Genomic DNA, 21,676 nt, shown 5'->3' with positions numbered 1-21,676 from the left:
AAAAGTAGACGGACTGCATTGTAAAAAGAAATAAATCAATAACAAAATAAAGGAAACAGTATCAGAAGGTAAATGCAGAGCAGAAAACTGGCCCCTGCTATTAGATTATTATTATTATCATAATTTTCACCCCTGCAATGATGTGAAAGCAGCACGTTAACTTTTAATTACTGCAGCTAATGATTGCTTTCATGGTGAATTAACCTGCTGATTATTTTGGGTCTGTAATTCAGAACACAAAGTCCTGAAGACGTAGCTCAAAGAAACGTCTGCAAAAGGTTTGTTAGGTCCCAAAATATTAAAATTATTCTAATGTTTTGACTCCGAGCCAGTTGCTAAAAGATACTCAGGGTTTCCGCTACATGCATTTTTTAATGGCACCTCGTCACGACTAATTTATTGCTGCCACTGCTTCAGTATTGGTTCAGATGCACAATAGTAATCTACCAGTCACTATTACTTTGCACCCTTTTCCACTACAAAGTTACAGCTCTACTCGACTCGGTTTAGGTCCTTTTCCATCACAGCTGAGTTCTTCATAGTTTCTCTCCGCTCTCTCCGCGAAATTGACACAAATTAGACCACGGGCCCCCATTGGACAAGATTTTGAAGCAAACACCAGAAATACACAAATATTTGTTCTGAGACCGAAGAATGTTCAGAATATTGTAGAGGAATTTCTGGAAAAAAGTGGTAGGCTACAATTTCTCCTAAAATGTTAAAACATTTCTAGAAAAAAGTGGTAAACAATTTTCAGGAAAAAACGTTTTTTTTTTTATTATTCTAGAAAAAATTTATAAGATCTAAAAAAAAAAAAAAAAAAAAAAAGTTAAAAATTTTCTTTAAAAGAAAAGGGGTAAAATTTCAAAAAAAATTCTAGAAAATGTGGCAAAATTTCTATTAAAAAAATAAAATAAAATAATTTCTAAAAAAAAAAATTCTAGAAAATGTGGCAAAATTTCTATTAAAAAAATAATTTCTCAAAAAAAAGTAAAACATTTTCTAGAAAAAGATGGTAAAATTTCTAAAAAAAAAAAAAAAAGTTAGAAAAAAAATTCTAGAAAATGTGGCAAAATTTCTATAAAAAAATATAATAAAAATGACTGCCCTGAGGTGTCTCAGTCCGACAATGTTGAAGATGTTATTGAAGCCCATAAGTTTAACACCACGTAGCTTATAATGTTGCAATCACGGCGCCACTCGAAAACACTGATACTGTTGTGCTGTGTCGGTCCAATATCTGCTCAATTACGTCAATATAGTTCAATACGGCAGCATTATTGAATCAGATTGGGTCCTGTGTGTATTTAGTCAGTGTGAGGAGAGAGAAAGCAGCTCAGTACTCAGAGGTGGATTAAACAGAAATGTAAAACACTCTTAGCCTCCATCATCATCATCATCATCATCATCATCATCGTTACACCTGGTTGAGTCACCGACACTCAGTGTGTTTACGCCGTCTGTCAGCAGCTCAGTCACCGAATGACTCAACTGTTGCTGCTGCACAGAAACGAAAGAGAAAGTGACCTGTGTGCAACGACGACAATGCTGCTGCTCAGTCATGGAGTTAAAGGGATAGTTCACCCAAAATTCAAATTTCACTCATTACCGCGAGATTTGAGACTGAGACACTGGGAGCTCCCGCTACAAACAAGCTTAAAATATAGACTTACTTAATTTTTTTCAGAACAATTTCTCATGTTGGGGCTTCAATACAAGAGGGACATTACAGACGAGCACTATGGAGGTATTTGGATGTTTTTTGGTTTGTCTTTTTGGACGAAGAAAAGTGAGCACCATCCGCAACCGTCATATGGACATACAGTGCTGCACGGAGCCCCGCTGTAACTCAGAGAAGCCACGGAGGACTCTGAAACTTCTCCCAGCCCTTAGTCTCGACATGAGGGTGAGTAGATAATGAGTGAAATTTGAATTTTGCGTGAACTATCACTTTAATGCAGCTGGATGGAGGTGGGAAGTCTGTGGTGCCATGGCAACCTCTTACTAAAACCCTGCAACTACAGTATACTGATAGTAGGCACAGCAGGTCTGCAAAGCTCCTATAGAGCCGCATCATTTAGTTATTTTAGTCCAGAACCAGAAACTGGGGGGGAAAGTTTCATGTCGACCCCAAACTTCAGAACTGTGAGTCACCTCAGTTCAGATTTGTTTTGTTTTTTTTACTTCGACTAAAATAACACCTCCGACTCACACAAGCACAGGATTGTTTGTTCCTGAGGGTCACAACATGCAGGAAACGCTGCTTTTTCTGGTTTGTCACATCTCGTTTGTCACTCACAGCAGCGACAATGACGGGAATGGGGAATGGGGAAGAAGATGCCGACGCCGTTGTCCTCTTCACCCGCTGCCCTTCGTCTCACACGGCGATACACCAGGTGAGGCAGCGACAGACAACGACACCTGAGCTCCGGGGGTTTGACTTCCCATTAAAGTTTAACAGACATGGATAGGAGCGGTGGCGGTGATGAGGCAGCGACCAGACAACAGGTATAGTACGACGACTATACGAGAGCCACACCTTCAAACGGCGACGACGACGACGCTCACTGCACTGCAAAAACTCAAAATCTTTCCAAGAATATTTGTCTTATTTCTTGTCAAAATGTCTAATTTCTAGTCAAAACTAATCTCTTTCCACTTAAAATAAGACTCATCACCTAAAAATGAACTTGTTTCGAGATAATTTTCATTTATTTCAAACAAATTTTCACTTGAAATAAGTAGAAAAATCTGCCAGTGAAAGCAAGTTTTTTGTGCTTGTAATAAGAAAGAAAAACTTGCTCCACTATCAGATTTTTCTACTTATTTCAAGTGAAAATCTGCTTGAAAGAAGTAAAAAAGTGTCTAAAAACAAGCTACTTTTTATGTGATGAGTCTCATTTTAAGTATAATGAGATTTGTTTTGACTAGAAATAAGACAAATATTCTTGATAAGATTTTGAGTTTTTGCAGTGTGATGAAGCTTCAAGAAACGATCTGATGTAATTTGAGTGTAATATTTTCAGTGATTTACTGTTTCTCTTACAACTATCGGGTGAAATAATAATAAACCCCCCTGAAAATGACAGAATGCATCATTTCCCTGCGTCTCCATCATCCTCCTGTGTGAGGCCGAAGCCTTTGACTGCAGGGAGTGGGAAAAAAAACCTCCCTGTAAACAGACAGACTGAGGCAAAGGGAAGTAACAAAAAGAAAGAGATAGAGAGAGAGAGTGAGGGAGTGAAAGGAGGTGGGAAAAAAAATCTTTCCCATTAGAGTGGGAAACGAATGAGTCTGGCTCGTTCTCGGCTGCACGAGATAATGTGTAAATAACGACAAAGGCTTCTCTACTCCATCAACCGAGCCGGTAATTTCAGGCGGCCGCTGCTCTGAGGGACGTTGTCTGATGCAACCGCGGCGGCTGAGAGGCAGAGTTTTAACCATGTCGTCGTCTGGATTTTTAAAGAGGAACTATGCAGGATTCATTCACCTTAAAGGAGAATTCCGGCCATTTTTGACCCCTAAATCCTTTTCCTGATGGTCACCCAGTGTTGGGGGGGGGGGGGGGGGGGGGGGGGGAGCAAAAAACGCGACTAAAATTGATCAAATATCTATGGTAGCCTACATGACTCGACACCACTGAACTCATATAGTGTACAATATGAACAGTATAAACTTTGTGTTTTTGCATGTAGCCACTCACCTCAGATAGCCGAACTCTGAAACATCCTGGAAAGACATTACTAAGCGATCGCAGAGCGCCTGCTCTCCCCGCCACAGAAACTAACACTTTTTCCTTGTTGTGATGATTTCTTTACAAAAATAAACGGTCGGCGATATTATGGACATTACCACTGCACTGCTATTTTCATTTCAAGTCATGTACCATAGATATTTGATTGATTGTTGAAAGAATTGCCCCCATGGGTTAGCGTTGTCGTTATCCCTAGCGCCGGGTAGCCATGGCGTAACTCTGGTTTGCCTGCATCAATTTTAGTCGCGTTTTTTGCTCCCCCCAATACTTGGTGACCAGTGTTGGGGGGAGCACAAACGTTACACAAACGTAACGTGCCCCGTAACCCGTAGGTAATCTCTTGTTTATGACAGATAAGACTACACAAATATACACATGGTAACATGGTAGATGATAAATAACGTTATATCCACCGCTCCATGGATTGATTTCTCACCGGCTTCGTTGGAAACAAATGCACATGGAGGAGAGGAGGGTTAGAGACACAGAGGAGAAAAGACCGGATTTCACCTTTAAAAGGTCGATATAACAACAACAGCAGCGGTTTGGAGCAGGAACGAGCCGATAGGTGATTAATCTGCCACAATAAAAAGCACAAAACGAGTCAAATTATCTTGGGTACACAGTGTTTTTTACCTTTACCTCATGTGTGTGTGTGCAGATCTGTGGGTGACGTAGCCAGACTGCACTGACCTGAAACTTCTGCTGATGACAACAGTTTATAAAAACGCCCCAGCTATCGGTCGACCTCCAGTATGTGGTGTGAGCACATGATGAAGATCTCTAAGCAGATTTATACTGTAGATGTTTATTTAAAATATACAACACAGATGATGAAGCTATTTCCAGGAAAGGTGATGTCACGGCACGCTCTGAATATAAAAACACGAATGCACCTGTCTCTCTCCACAGAGTTAAAGGGATAGTTCACCCAAAATTCAAATTTCACTCATTATCTACTCACCCTCATGTCAACTAAGAGCTGTGAGAAGTTTCAGAGTCCTCCGTGTCTTCTCTGAGTTACAGGGGGGGTCCGCGCAGCAGTATTTGTCCATATGAGGGTTGTGAATGGTGCTCACTTTTCTTCGTCCAAAAAGACACACCAAAAAACATCCAAATACCTCCATACTGCTCGTCTGTAATGTCCCTCTTGTATTGAAGCCCCGACATGAGAAATTGTTCCGAAAAAAATTAAATAAGTCTATATTTTAAGCTTGTTTGTAGCGGAAGCTCCCAGTGTCTCGGTTCACTGCTCTTCCTGCGATTTGCACTGACCGGCGGAACAATTTCTCATGTCGGGGCTTCAATACAAGAGGGACATTACAGATGAGCAGTATGGAGGTATTTGGATGTTTTTTGGTGTGTCTTTTTGGACGAAAAAAAGTGGTGTCCATTCACAACCATTATATGGACAAATACTGCTGCGCGGACCCCCCCTCCCCCCCCCCCGTAACTCTGAGAAGCCACGGAGGACTCTGAAACTTCTCCCAGCCCTTAGTCGACATTAGGGTGAGTAGATAATGAGTGAAATTTGAATTTTGGGTGAACTATCCCTTTAAATCAGCAGCGTCTACTCTCCTCCACAAGCTGCACTCCATCACCGTTTTCTAAATGTTTACTCGTGGCCGTCCCTCGTCAACACCGGCGGCGCTTGCGGTTTTGCATCGGGATGGGGGGGGGGGGCTGACAGGAAGTTGATGACGAGATGCGTTTGCTCTCCGGGACCTTCTTTCTTTCACTTCACTTCACTTGGCAGCTCGGCCCATGCAGCAGCACTCTGAGGCTGAGCTGACAGCTACTAATATAAAAATAAGACATCAGCTCAGCGATCACATGATGTGGTCACTAGAGTGGAATTCATCATATCCCATAACATAACAGGCTCCCAATTAGAGTCCATTACAGGAGAGAAAACACACGGCTGCGGCTCTGAGAGTGCTGCACCACCACCACCACCTCCACCCTCTGGCTTGTGATGTCATTTCCTGTCCTGTCCTGCACCACCACCACCGTCATTTGGTGCAACACCTACCCTGGCTATTTGAAAAGATTAGAAAGCCTTCAAAAAAAAGATCTTTCGAGCTGTGTCATGGTCCGAGTTCAATGCCCCCACAAGACCTCTCTATTTCATCGCTTCGGTCTCCTCCGGTTAACTGAAATTAATGTATTTCACAATGCCTGTGTGATGCATCAAATTATCCATAAAACCAACCACAGATTGTGTGAGCCTGTTCCGGTCTGCGGTCCTCGGCATGCGTATGATACCAGGAAAAAACACCTAATTACTGGGAAAAAAAGAAGATTAAAAAGAACGAGACTGTCTTTTGCATGCAGAGGGCCGCAGATCTGGAACGAGCTAGATGAGAGCTTGAAGGTGGAAACGTCCATCTCCATTTTCAAGAAAAAGCTAAAAAATTTAATTACTTAGTTTATATATATATAAGCTGCAACCATTGAGCATCTGAACCATAGTAAATTGAATGTAAATTTTTATTATCATCTGCTTTTTTGACATGTTATGAAAAGTTTCTGTTGGTACGCCATGGGGTCCGCGTTGTCTAATGTCTGTTAATGTTTCATGTACTGTATTGTTAGTTTTGTACGTGCTTTATTGTTGTGTGTGTACTGTGTACTGTTAAAGTTTCATGTGTATTGCAGTCTTGTACATGCTGTATTGTTTTGTGTTGTATGTATCCAGGTTCCCGCAATAAGCTTTTGGTAGCTTCAATGGGAGACCTGATTCACACAAAGTACGTGTTGTATGTGTGTGTGTGTGTGAATAAACCAAACCAAACCAAACCAAACCACCACCCTCTTCTGCCTCCAGCTTGTGATGTCATTTCCTGTCCTGTTCAAGCTCTGCTCTCTCTCTGTCTCTCTCTGTGATGTTGACGCAGCGCTCGGGTTTCAGCGCATGCAGGGTGTTTAACAGTCCACAGAGGCTGCAGGCTGTTTTCTGAAGCGAGGTGAGGTGAGGTGGGACAGGACCGACGGCCGGTTTCTGCTGCTGCTGCTGCTGCTGAGCTAATGTTTCCAGCTCGGGCTTCGGGATAGGTGGAGTGTAATGTAATGAAGCCGGCTGGGTGGGTTAACGTCGTCACGTCAGCGACAACAGAACTGAGGGACCCTGGTTGCCACGGTTGCATGGGTGTGTCACAGGACGCCATGTGGTCACACACACACACACACACACACACACATATATAGGACTTGTAGGAAACTTTTCATCTGGACCTGGACTAACAGCTCTAAGCTCCAGCTGAGAGACGGTTTAACAAGAGACAACAACACGCTGGTGTCAACAGTTTGTGTTTGACCGTTTCCTGTCTCTACATGACACCACTTAAATCGTTATTTTGCAAAATTAGGAGTCAAAACTGTTCATCAAACTTAATAGGAGGCAGAGGGAGTTGGTTATGACTATAGCTTGAGAAAGAGGATGACAGATTAAAGCTTGATTTTAAACATACGTTAACTTTAAAAAAAAATGTCTATTTCTGTTGCAGGTGTAAAATTATGGCATTCACAAAGCTGTGCAAGCATATCTCAGTTTAAGAAGATGTCTAAAAAAGAGAAAATAAGTGCCTATGAAAAAGAAGGAGAAAGAGAAAAAGAAAAGGTTAAAATAAGTGTATGATTTGAAAGTTAAACCACAGACGAATTGTGATCATTGCTGTTTCTTGTTATTATTGTATGTTTCCTCATCTTTAATTCTCTGAAATAGTGTGTGGTATTGGTGTTTATGCTTGGTATCTAAGCTAATGTAATTATAACTATAGAAAGGGGCAGGTATCATACATTTTTTTTCTTCCTGCCTTCCTTTCCATTTATGGTGTTATGTAGAAAAAGAAATGTATGCATGTACTCCATGAACTGAATAAATGTGAAATTAAATTAAATCCTTGACGACTTCGACGGCCTCGGTTTCATCTGATAATAATCATAAACTCGCTTTGATTTTATTTACAGCCACTGTCTAAGCACCCTATATACCCTTTTATGTTTATTCTACTGTTATTCACTTCCCAACATGTAGAAAACTGAGAAAAGCAGCAAACCCTCCCATTCTGGTAAATGATCAATTAACCAGCTAATTTAATTAAAATGTGACTGATAAAGTGATAAATTATCATCTTTGTTACTTTTTCCAAGATGACAGAAACACAGTGATATATATTATTATAATAAATGCAGCCCTCATGCAATTAACGCAACCTTTGCTTTGCGTCGTTTTCATTAGCAGCAGATTAAACGACTGACTCTACATCTACTAGTATGCACCTCTCTTTCCTTTTCATCTGCTTCCACATACTGTACTGCTTCCATTGAATGGGAGGAGTGAAGTGCATCTTTAACACGTTAACACGTCACTGGATGTAAATGAGAGCGAACGCACACAGAGAGAGTGAGAGAGAGTGATCCACTAAGAGGCTTGATTCTAATTTTACAGCCTGCTCTGGGTCTGTAGGTCAAGAGCAGCCGCTTCAGACCTTTCTCACGACTCCTGGCAAACTAAACTGCTACGAAAGAAGAAGAAGTAGAAGAGGAGACCGACCAAACCCAGCAGTGTCACCGAGTTCATTCATTCATGCTGCTGAGCCTTGAACCATATAGAGCCGGGGTTAAGTCGATGGATGTCACGATTATAGATTTTCTTGGTACGATTATTGTCAGAGAAATAATCACGGTATTGCGATTATCACAAATATTATGCATCAATAAATTTCACAACACTATGAATGTATGAAATTACTAATCTCTTAATATAGGACCAGTCATTAATCCACTGGGGGAAGTGTTTAAGTCATTAATTGTCATCTATATCAAATGTTTAAGTTTATTTTAATCATTTTTTTCACAATACAAATGACACGCTGACATTTAAATTCCTACTAATTCAGTGTTACTTTAGATAAATTAATTGACCAGTATCTGTGCATTTACCTTTACTTTGGCGCCACATCTGCCGATATCGTTCCAACATAATCTTTTTCAGAAAGTGACGGTATTTAGGAATCTTTACGATCAATTAATTGTGGCGTTTAAAGCAGAAGTAAGCGATATTTTTGTGTTAATATAAGTCTTAAATAGTTATATCTTCCGACAGCAATCACTTACATAGAGTGTTTGGTCTGAAACACGGGTCTGTCAGTCACTCTGCTCTGCTCTGAGCCGAGGAGAAAACATTTCTCGTATCCTACAAGTTTTATCCAATGAGGAGAGAGAACGGCATGCAGGGCTGTGTGTGCAGCCAAGGGATGCGCCTGAATGTGGTGACGTAGGGACGAGGACTATTATGGTGCGTTCAAGGCAACTCGTAACTCGTGTTTTTCCGACCTGTGAAGGCGTACAAGTTCGATCTGGTACGAGTTCACGGGTCGGAAGTTACGAGTGGCCGTTATAGTGACTTTCACAGGTAAAACAGGTCGGAAAAACACGAGTGGGTTGCCTGGAACGCTACAAAGTCATAAGTTGTGACTTGAAGCTGTAATTTACGGTTTCAAAAGCCTGCCTGGAACGCAGCATTAGCCAAAACGACCGGATCGCTTACTTCTCCTTTAATACCACGATTAATTGTGAAGGAAGTAATCGTGACATCCCTAGTTCAAGGTAAAAAATGACAAAAGAATAAACCTTGTGAATAAGATAAACTATATTTCCATATACAATGAAATCAGCAGCAGCAGCAGTGGAGCTGAGGAGGAGGAGGAGGAGGAGGAGGAGGAGGAAGGAGGAGGAGGAGGTTGGGGCATCTGTGTGTCGCGGCTCCTCTGCAAACATCCCGGAGCAGCAGCAGCAGCAGCAGCAGCAGCGTCTCCATCATCACACTCCAGTGACTTCAATAACGCTCCACTGGCAATGACATCTCCCTTAGTGACTCCCTCGGTTTCACCCACAGACCCAATGTCCCAGAAGAAGAACACGGGCAGACACTTCCAGATGAAAAAAAAAAGGAAAAAAAAACACAAAACAGAAGAAAAACCTGGCTACGACTCGTCTTTATTCCACTTTCTACCCCCAAAAAAAGTCTCACACTGATAGACAGAATCACAAACCTCCTCCACAGGTAACTGAATCTCCAACATGATCCACTTCTACGACCTTGAGGTGAGCATATAATCACACAACCGCCCCGCCCTTCTTTGTGTCAAAGGAAGTTATTTCAGTCAAAAGAGCCACCCCCCTTCGAATTCATCTCCTCTTTCTATGCTAATTAGCTCCGGGGCAGAGCTGTCAAAGCGTCGTCGTCACTTCACAAGTTGCTGCGCTTTCACAAAGTAAAGTTTACACTGGAGGATGGAGAGAGGACGTCAAAACCCAGAGGACAGCGAGGAGTCGAGGACGCAGATTAATGAGGATGTCGGAGCAGGAGGAAGGCATGTCCGACTCTGAAGGTGACATTATGAACATATATGAAGCTTAAAGCCTCCAACTTTGTCTTTGACGTCACTTCTTCACAGCTACCTGTTGCTTATTTATGGAAACAGGTCGACACAGTTCACTCTCATTCTTCACAAATGAACCAGAGTGACGCATCTGCCTTCAGAAAACCATCTTCGTCCAACAGGAAATGAACATTAACTCCCTTAAATCAAAACGTCAAATGACTCAAACCAGGGTCAAGGCGTCGGTTTTAACTGAGTAACTTGCAAACCCTCCACATCCTGCCGCTCCTTAGGACACAAGTTTTTTGCTCAAAACTTTTAAATTGTGATGATATTAATAATACTAAACCAGTTTAGCTACTGATTTGTGTTCATTTATAATAAATAAACCACCCGAGTCCCCTATAATTAAACCAAATACCTACAACAACAGCAAAACAGCCCAGACACTGTTGACACAGCCATGCTAGCCGTTTCCATCTGTTTCCAGTCTTTATGCTAAGCTAAGCTAATGCTCCTCCCTCATCACAGGCTGTTCTCACTCATGTATAGAGTTTAAACTAGAGTAGTTTTGATTATAATAAGTATTTATTATGTAAAAATCAAAAGTTTAGACAGGCCACTTGTAATTTTAGAGTGAATAACACCAGAATACCAAAAGTCATTGGAAGGTAGAAAGGTATAAAGATCTTTGTGGCGATTTCTTCCACATTTTGTTCGAGGGTAAGATGAATTTCAGAGAAAAATATCTGCCAAAGTATTATGTAAATTGCCCATCTACATTCAAACTAATTCTATTACAACAAGCTGCTAAACTAAAAGTTATTTATAAGTATTTATAAATGCCTTTTGTAAGAGTGTCCTTCCTTTGTATTTTGTTTTTTTTCTTATTATCAGAGCCTACAGCCTTGCCACTTGCTATGTTTGATTATTGATATTGTTTAATGTTTGTGCTCGTGTATGTGTGTGTGTATGTGGTTATGAGTTAAATAAAAGTGAAGTGAAGCGATAATTACAGTGAAGCTTTAAGCAGAAAGGGCTCAGCTACCGACTGCTCATTAACACACCAACATCGTGATTAATGAGGATGACACGGACAGGTAGGACACACACACACATTTTTCATACATATACACACACACACATGCATGTACAACCTAGCCTGTGTGTGTGAGAGAGAGTAACATCTCCGCCGGCCGACAGTAATGCCTCTAATGACGCTCATAATAAAAACCCAAACCCTCCCACTGTGAATCAACACCTCGGCGGAGCCCGGAGAGATGCAACACTTCCCGCTGTAAAACATAATGTCACCCACGTCAGGTCCTGTTAGTCCGGCCTCTTCTTTAACCCTTTCCTCACCCCGAGCCGCCGTGCAGCAGCAGCAGCGGCCGACCCGGCGCTGACCTGCTGCACCGCCATTAAAACTATAACCTGAACCATTTCATTGTAGCTCAAGCAAGCAGCTCCACTATGAATACTGATTATGCTCCGAATAAAGGGCAATCAATTATCAAATCCTGGGGACACTGCTGGAATTAACACACATGCACTTCCACACACACACACACACACACACGTAGTATATAGCACCATGTCTGACAAATGGGTTTATTATCTTTCAGCTCAATGGTCCGGCAGTGGAAGGAGGATAATTTATGTTCACCTCCATGGAGCCATTTGTACTAATCAGACATAAACATACGAGACAGGGAGCTTTTAATTTGTACCGAGCAGATTCTTTTCTAGAGGAACAACGAAAAAAAAAAAAAAAAAGAAGCTCGATGCTGATGGGCCGTCAGCGAGGTCATGACAACAGTGTGTGTGTCTGGTCCCTGGGCCGCGGCCAAGGAGACGTCAAAGCAGCGGGAGGCGAGGGACTGTTGGGGGATTCCAGACTGGATTTCTCACCCGTGAGGAACCAAACACCCACACACACACACACACACACACACACACACAAAGACACAGACAAAGACACACACACAGACACACACAGACACACAGACACACATACACCGGCCGGATCCAAATGTCAGAACCTCCCTGCAGATTTGTGGTCGTAACGGAAATCGACAATTAATCAAGTCAGCGAGAGTCACTGAGCACTTTCTCTAGACTTTCAGAGTCTGGGTGCAGAATTCACATGATTTACTGATAAACTAGTTGATGCAATAATTATTTCATGCAGGATTAACACATTGGTCTGTTGTACTGACCTCTGACCTGACCCGCAGTTTGAGTCAGAAGCAAGAAATGAATCAGCTGTGGCATGACGCTTAAACTGCCTCTGCTAACAGTTAGCGCTCAGATGTAGCTGTCATGTCTTTATTTGAGCATATTCATTATTCTAAATGAAGTGAGGGCTTTAAAGGGGACATATTATGGAAATATCACTTTTTGAAGGCTCTTTATCATTTATTTAGGTGTTTATCTTGCCTTCCAGCCCCTAAAAATTAGACAATTGACACAAAAATCTGTAATTTGCAGGCTCCCTAGGTTGAAATCCATGTGGTTTTACGAGCTGTTCCCTCAATTGTCTAATATTGATGTAACTAGTTTTCTAATTTGCATAATCCCACCCCTACCTGGGACCAGTAGAAGGGGCGGGGCAAGCAGTGGTTCATTTGCAATTAAAGGGACAGACAGTGAAACCAGCCGTTCTGAACCGTTAATAATAATTAACTATCGACACTCATGCGACCAGATATATTAATTGCTTGACAGCCCTACTTTAAATATCATGAATAATTTCACTATGGACATGCTATGTAAAAGATGAGAAATAATACTTAGAACATTTAGGCTTCAGGGTAATATTCAGGACTTGTTTGTTTCAGATTCAGATAAAAGTTGATTTTCATCCAACAAGGAGAAGCGATCACATAATTTACAATGCGTGAAACGTCATCTAAAGGTTTTATGTGAACATTGTCCACTCATGCAAAAGAACGTTCTGTTCTCTGACAACATACAAACAGAGAAACATGTAAATGAGAAGAGCTTTATTGTGATTCAGCTGCAATAAAATAGAGGCCTGAATGCAAATATGATGCAATGATGGCACAACAACCACATCCTCGAGTTCACACAAGCCATTCAAGTAAATATGGTGTTGTGTTCAATGACACGGAAAGACAACAAGTACTAAGACCGAAGGAACTCGGATGTTGAGCAGCTGGAACTGTAGCTTCACATGGACGGGACAGATGTGTCACCGACTGCCGACCGATCAGGGCCAAATAATAAACCAACACCCAGCGACGTCAGAGCGAATCCATCAGCAGCAAACTCTGCACAAACACTGGGTCAATATACTGCTGAGAGAAAAAAACTACTTTGAGATTGCATTCACAGCTGGAGTCTCTCAACCTTGGTTTTTTAAAAGGCCGGGGGAAGGACTGTGGATGTGTTGTATTAACTATTGTTCAGGTATCAATGTTCGAGTCACGTAAGAAAAACACTGGGCGTCAGTGACTCACACTATTTCGTATGCATCTGACGTATGATCACAAAGGTGCAAAATCCTCCGATTCAAGGATGGACATCAATAATGATACCAAATCCAGTTCTTTATCAGTTCCTCTGGATTTTCGCTGGAGAAAAAGTCGTTTTCAGTGTCAACAGAGTCTCTGAACACTGGACAAGATAGACAGCTGCTTTCACAACAAACTTTGTTACTGCACGGTGACAGTCGTCTCTTTTCTTCTGTGTCATCTTGTCCTTTGTGGTACTGTAACTATTTTCTGCAGGCGAACCCTGAGGGGGGAGTGGGGACTGGGCCATGCAGCTGAGCAGGTCACTTCGCTAAAATGTCACACACACTGGCCTGCAAACTAAAATTACTGGTGTTTCAACTCTAACCTGCAGACAACATTTGTTAGCATCATCCTTGGATGCTTTCATCATTACTCCTTCGCTGTTGTACATGCAGAACTAAAAGGAAGACATCAGTAGCTGAATCGCTGAGCATTCAAGAGGAACTATGCAGGATTTTTAGCTTAACTATACTACATTTGCACCGTAATTAACCAGCTTCAGAGTCCTAGTTCTGGTTAAATCAATGACTTGTGTCGACCCGGTGTCCCAGCTCTCGACACACAAACGTAACGCGCAACGTAACCCGTAATCTCTTGTTTATGACAGATAAGACTACACAAATATACACATGGTAACATGGTAGATGATAAATAACGTTATCCACCGCTCCATGGATTGATTTCTCGCTTGCTTTGTTGAAAACAAATGCACATGGAGGAGAGGAGGGTTAGCAAAACAGCAGAAAAGCGACTGGGCTTTGACTTTGAGCCCTTTGAGGCAAAACTCAACTGGAACCAGATCTTGATTCCCATCCCTAGACCAGGAAGAATGTAATTTAGCATGTTTCATTCCCTCCTGGCCCAGTGCTGCTGCAGACATGCTGATGATTAACACATCAAGCCTTCAGACATGACACACTCCGTATGTATGACCAATGTGTTTGAGGGGCACAAATCAAAACAGACGATGCACATCCATCGAACTTGCTGCGAAACTAGCGGTGGGTGGATTCTGCACTTTGTCTCCCCTCCCTTGAGCGTCTGTTTAGCTTTTAGCTGGGACAGATTAAACTGTGTCACAGAGGTCTGGGAGGGTTTCAGGGCCACTGCAGGGCAGGGCCGCTCATCCTGCCCCTCTCCTGCTGTCACAATGTCGGATTCAGCCTAACAAGCGCGGCTGGTTACACGAGTTTTCAGCTTCTGTTTCAAAAAAAAAAGAAGAAAAAAAAGAAAAAAGCGAGGACGAAAGTAACAGCCAGGCCCAGTCATCAACAACATGCTGTCAGGGATCACAGGGAACCAGGAGCAGAGAGCTGCACGGCCACGGGTTCATCCATCAATCAGAAACCTGCTCCCGCGGCCCCCGAATATGACAGAGGAGACAATAATGCATGAAATGGAAAAAACAAAAAAAGTAATGAAGCCATTAAGGGCATTGCATGTTTGTTTTTATGTTGTTGCTGTTTTGTACATGCAATTTACTGCACTGTCTTCAATCACCAAAGCTAACAAACTGACAGCAGATAATGGTTTTAAGACCAAAATGGAGCAAAATGCAAACAACGGTCTCTGGAGTTGTGTCGCCTGCAGCCTGAATGCAACAACACCCTGACAATACGAAACAATTCCCTGGCCTGTTGATGGAGATTAGAAATCCATTTTCCAGCATATTTTTAATAGATGTATTTCTATTTTCTGCTCTATCTCACCTTGACGTTCTTCAGCTTCCTTGGCAGAAGCTGAACTACAGCTTCTATTTTCTGCTTTATGAAGGGACGCTTTAGACTTTTTCTGTCCGCAAACTCACAACTCAAACGACCGGTGTGCGTCCTTTTAATCACCACGCAATACAAATATGTGAATGAGCAGATGAGTTAAAAATACTCTGCAGAAGAAGTGACAGAGCCAAAAGAGGATTAGGTCTGTCCCCTTCCTGCCATAACCTCTCTCTGCTGAGCTCACGGAGAGTTACACATTTTCATTCAGTCGCACAGTTTACGCAGCATTACACAGGATTATGGTGCAGGCCGACTGTTTTTGGAGATGAATTTAACTGTGTCTGAACCTCTCTTGACCTATATCTCTCTAACTGGAGCAATGCAGCAATGTCGTCCTGAGAGGGAGATGCTTCATTAGCTCGAGGATGATGCTCGTGCGGCGCGTTGCGTTCGCTGCACTATAAAGACAGATGGACGTTTCAGAGGCTCCAAATGTAGTAAAACAGTAAATAACGGCACAGAAGAGAAAACCGATAGAGATAGAGCGTATAAATATTCCCTCCCCGAGCCGCAATCCAAATCCAATCCCTGGAACAGAAAGAAAACCAACGGAAACAAATGAGCATCTGAGGTTTCGAATACAGTCGACGAAGGGAAAAACTATGCAAATGATGTAAAATAGGTTGGATAAACTTCTGAAATTCACTTGTTACTGGTGATACATTACTGCAATTTATAGCTTTTATAAGCCGCCTATAGACCGCATATTGTAGAGTCATGTCAAAGCTGGTAAATTAATAGATATTGAAGAAGAATATAGTCATAATTATTACAAGATAATACATAAATAAATTCTTAAAATGGCAGAGATCTGTGGTGGAGTCATGTGTGTGAGTCTGTGCTGCAGCATGTCTGTTGGCAACAGGTATTTGTTTGTAGCATGGATGGAGTAACAACAGCAACAACAGTAGGCGCTCAACTGAGATGTGATTTGATCATCTATTATATCGGATCAGTGGGATCAGTTCTCCACAATACGTTCCTGAGAGAGTTGTGATCAAACTATTTTAGTGGGTTATTCATTTTCTTTCTGCTTATTTCGTCTTGTTAGGTATAAGAACATTATTACTCTACACTATAGTCTTACAACCCAGGGAACAATTCACTTAGCTTCAGATCGGTAAACACACCCTTTATAACTCACACTAATAAACACGTTACATCACTGTGGTTTCGTACATGGAAAAATCAAAGAGTAAAAATGACGTGCTGTGGTTTTAGAGTTAGATAAGAGCCAAACTACTTGTTTACTGGATGTAGTGAAGTTAAAGTTAAAGATACTTTATTAATCCTTTGCAGGAAATTACAATGTTACCAGCAGCAGAAGACAACACAAGACCACAAGCATTCATCATCATGCACAAAAATACACAATAATACAATAACAACAATATTGCACAACCCATTACAAACTTATGTCAGGGAATAAGAGCAGCAAAGTCTAAAATGCGATTTTAAAAGAAGTAAAAGTGGCAACGTCTAAAAAGTGAAGCTGTCAGAGCTGATTATTGATGATGAATCCAACAGTTTTTCTTCTATTTTGACGTTATTGTAGAAACTCGAGCCTTTTATATGCATTTGCTAATGAGATATTGTTCGTAGTGTCACGATGGATTTAATCTCATTAGCATACTAATTGAGGATTTTGCAGAATAATCGTTCATACGTCAAATAAAGGGCTAAGTGATCACACAAAAATGCTAATTACTGGACACCTGGTTGCGCTGCAGAGGGTCCAACAACACATTTGGTTTTGTGTCTGTAGGACAGGAGGTCACCATTACAGAAACATCTTGAGCTTCCATTATTACAGTACCGAGCCGGACGGTGACGGCGGCTGCCAAGGTCGTGGAGGAAATATCACCAATTACTTGTGTGTCCAGCCGTCAGGCGTCGTGTTGGAGCCTCTACCCTCTAAATATGACTAATTGCCCCTGCTGTTCTGCTTCTTATGATACAGGTTAAAACTCATTACCAGGACGTTCTGCCTCGCTGAGCTCTCAGGCAGATGAGGGGAAATAATAAACAAGCACCTGGCCTTCTCCTCCTTCTCCACACATACACTTTTTTTTTTTTATGTTTATACGCTTATGAATAATTGTTTGGTTTTATCTGTTTGAGTGCATAAATAGAGCTTTTTGTCCCTTCGAGCACCAGTATAAGGCAGGATTCCAGTAATTTTTTTGCTGTAATGGGTAAACGTCCTCCAGGGGTTTCTTACAGTACACCTCTGCCAAGTCCACTCTGCTGGGCATTAGCTGCAGTAATACCTTCTCCATTGATTTGTATCAGCGCCTCTGTGCCTGCAGCGGGTGTGGGTGAGCAAGGTAGCTATACAAGATAACTTGACACAGAAATCCCTCACGGTGTGTGCCAGCGTTGTCGGTTACCGCCGTCAGCCAAGCAAAACAAACAGGTTATGGTGCGCCGCTTGCATCATCTCAGCAGTCAGCAGCAGCAGCATTGTGTGCATTATTATAATAAACCGGGAGCGTGTTCTTCAAGCTGTGACAGGCCGTGGATCGATGTGACTGAGCTGAGAAAATTCTGTTTTTAAGATCGCTGATATGCAACAATGACAAGGGGTTAAACAACACTGGATCCAAATTGCCACAGGTGCAATGTTGACTGACTTTCAGTTAAGAAGTAAGGGTGGGGTAGATAAACAGAAGCAAGGATTATTGCGAGCTCAGTTGCAGCTACACCTCTTCCACTGGAATTCAACCTGTGATTACTGCTCACCTGCTTTAATTTGACCTCAGGGCTCAAAGAAGCTACAGCACCAATGGCCTCCTTTAAGAAAACTGGCTTTCACACATGTATAGCAGAAAAAGGAAAGACAAAGATTAGAGATATGTGGATCAAATTGCAATTAAAATGAGACATGTAGTGCCTGTTTTCAAACTATGGGAGCCAAAATGGGTCATGTACTTTTTAACTTCAGTTTAACGAGCCTCAGGTCCCCACTGAGAGATTAACAAACTCTGGATTTATCAGCAGCAGCATCGAGCCTCACGGGGGGAAAAACAGAGCAATAGATAACAGATAAATCACATAAACCTAAACACATTAATCTGAAGTATTCTTGCATTTGCATACTATCTGATGCCGTCTCGTGCGGTCAGGATTTACCCCGGATTAATCACTTCTGCTGCATTCAACGACCATGACGTGTTGTGTTGTCACTGCGCTGTGTTTGAATGGTGCAGCCTGTGATTCACCTAACAAAACTCCAAGACTCCAATTTCCAGGATTGAAAACGAAGCTTATCTGTATCTTGACACCACCAAACAGTAAAAGTCACTTTTAGCAGGAACCAGACCTGTAATTTCCCAGGCTACAACAATGCTTCCCACATCAGGGACAGTCGGCCTCCCAATGGGTGCAACTAAGGATAAGGATACCTAACATCTAACACCATCAATTCAACTCATAACTAACCTTAACTCTTCTGCATTATGCATTATTTCAACATCCAGGTAAGAAGAAGACACAGATAAAGGAGCATGTACGACAGAATTATTATTATTATTGATTGGAGTTCCCCAAGGCGCGATACTTGAGCTCCTTTCATTCTACGTCTACATGCTTCTGTTAAGCCAAATCCATGGAGGGAAACCATGAAGACAGCTATCATGATCGTCCAGACCTGTGTAGCTACATTACTACAGCCTCAAAGATTTTCTCAACAGCTCAATGAAGCTGCTTGAGCCTCTTACAGCCAGGCAGACAGGTAAGACAGGTAAAAGGCCAGCTAGCCCTTCATTGTCTTTTTAACATGTCTTCATTTTTGTCATCTCTTTGTATTACATTTTTGTATTGTTCTCTTCCCACTGTGTTTATTTTTGGTGGTTTTTTGGTATCTTTGTTGTAATTTATCTCATTTTGTAGTCATTTTCATCTCCTTGGAGCTATTTTGCATCTTAACATGATAATTTTCCATCTCTTTTGAACCATTCTCTATCTCTTTATGCTTATTTTGTTTCTTGATATTGTAGATTTACATCATTTTGCATCTAATTTTTTGTTGTTTCATGATTGGTTTTTCCATTTTGTGCTCTTTCTGCGTCTTTTCCTGGTTGTCATTTGAGTCTTGATCATTTTTCAATGTCTTTATTGCTATTTTGCATCTATTTAGGATAATTTTTTATCTCTTTCAAATCATTTTCTATCTCGTTATGGTTGTTTTTTTGTCCTTATGTCTAATTTTGTTCTTTTTACATCATTTTACATCATTTCTTTTGCTATTTATAGTCATTTTGCGTCCCTTTGGGCTTGTTCGTCATCTGACCACGGTCGTTTAGTCGTCTTTAAACTGCAGCTCTCTATGACTTTCAAACAATATGCCCAGTAGGCCTGTGTGGTAATCCATCCATGGTGATCCGTGTCCTGACCCCCCCTCAGCAGGGTGCCCGGGGGGGACCGCCCTGAGCCCTCATGTCATTGGTCAGTGTGGGCAGCAGCAGCAGCAGCAGCCCTGCTTCCTCCTTGGGTACCATGTCTGCTCCCTCCTCATCTGTGTGTGCGGATATGTTCCTCCCTGCTGGGCTCAATCAATCACACAACGTTCACAGCGGCATCTGTGACCTACACTGACAGTTAATGCTTTGTGCAAATCAAACCAGCTGAGCAGCAGCAAAAGCAAAAGCCCATCGAGTGAATGACTGAATACTGTATACCCTGCCTGCCAGCCAGCCAGCCCCAATGCAAGCGACAAATTCCTGCTTTGGCTGTTTGAGCCGAAGCCAGTTAAAGCTCCCCGGCTGCTGCTGTTGCTGCTGCGTGTCGTCAATGTACCGGGAATAATAATAAAAAAAAAACATTAGAAAAAAAAAAATCCACGTCTTACCTGCCCACGGTTTGGTTGGCGAGCTGTCTCATTCGGTTGAACTGCTTCTTCATCTTGTGTTTTTCTGCGTTACCACCGGGCGGTAGAGCCACTCCACATACTGTATCTCATTGATGGAATAAAGTCACAGATCTCCCAGCGCTGATCTATGGCAGACGAGGAGGTTCAAGTCTTTTAAACATCCACTTTGTGCATCGCGGCGGCGTCGGCGACGGAAACACAAACCACGGCGACGGTCGCTGAGCTAATTCCTCCTCATTGTGCTGATGAGGACGGTCGGTGAGTCTCTGTCATCCGCTCCGCTCCGCTGCTCCAGAGATGCTGGACCAATTTCTCTCTCCCTCTCTCTCTCCCCCAGCACTGACAGCTCGCTGGCGACACGACGCTCCCTGCCAGTGCATCATGGGAAATGTAGTACAGCTCCACATATAGGCTATTAAACATTTATTGTAACTAAAATCAATACATTTTTCATGCAAAGCTTTTATTTAGGCTGCAAAATGTCGTTCATCAGTGCATAAACTTAATTTTCAAACCATTGTCTCCAATCAATAATAATTAGGCTATTCATTCATTAAAAAACTATTAATAAAATGTATAAAACAATGCATTTTGAATGGCTCTAGTCAAATTTATTTCTAGATTAAATCTGTTTTATTAAATGTCAGTGCCAGTGCATCATGGGAAATGTAGTACAGCTCCACATAGCATTAAATTAAACATTTATAGTAACTAAATCAATACATTTTTCATGCAAAGCTTTTAGGCTGCAAAATGTCGTTCATCAGAGCATGAACTTAATTTTTAAACCATTGTCTCTACTCAATAATAATTAGGCTATTCATTCATTAAAAAAAAACAATGAATAAAATGTATAAAACAATGTATTTTGAATGGCTCTAATCAAATGCATTTCTAGATTAAAACTGTTTTATTAAATGTCAGTGGCATCAAATAGTTTCCCAATTCATAATCAAATCACATCTGGATTAATGACTGTTTTGCAGGTTTGTTATCCGATGTGAAATGTCAGGCGTAATGCATACAGCTCTGCATATTAAACATTTATATGTAGTAATTAAATCAATAAAAATCTTTTAATGCAAAGCTTTTAGGGTGGAAAATGTAGTTCATATATACAGTATGTATATATTGCAAATTGTCGAATCTAATCAGTAACATATAAGCTATTCATTCATTAAAAACAATGAATAAAATGTATAAACAATGCATTTTGAATGGCTCTAATCTAATTTGTTCCTAGATGAAAACTGTTTTATTAAATGCCATTGGTATCAAATAGCTTCCAAATTCATAATCAAGTGACATCTGGATTAATGGCTGTTTTGCAGGTTTGTTATCTGATGTGA

General features: G+C 41.5%; 2 protein-coding genes across 2 annotated transcripts in view; one reads left to right on the top strand and one right to left on the bottom strand.

Annotated features, from left to right (window-relative positions):
- Positions 1-20,359, bottom strand: part of LOC311002958 (rho GTPase-activating protein 44-like) — a gene marked incomplete at both ends in the record, with an annotated part of 115,161 nt that extends 94,802 nt beyond the window's left edge. The window contains 1 exon segment of the mRNA XM_083994576.1: positions 20,307-20,359. Within this exon segment, the coding sequence (XP_083850702.1) occupies positions 20,307-20,359 (53 nt within the window).
- acsf2 (acyl-CoA synthetase family member 2) overlaps positions 1-21,676 on the top strand; it is a 288,967-nt gene that overhangs the window by 171,374 nt on the left and 95,917 nt on the right. The window lies entirely within an intron of this gene.

The sequence above is a fragment of the Trachurus trachurus genome (genome assembly GCF_905171665.1).
Source record: "Trachurus trachurus genome assembly, chromosome: 19".
In the NCBI taxonomy this organism is placed as follows: Eukaryota; Metazoa; Chordata; class Actinopteri; order Carangiformes; family Carangidae; genus Trachurus; species Trachurus trachurus.
Note: the sequence above shows the minus strand (reverse complement) of the source record. Positions and strands in the feature narration are given on the sequence as shown.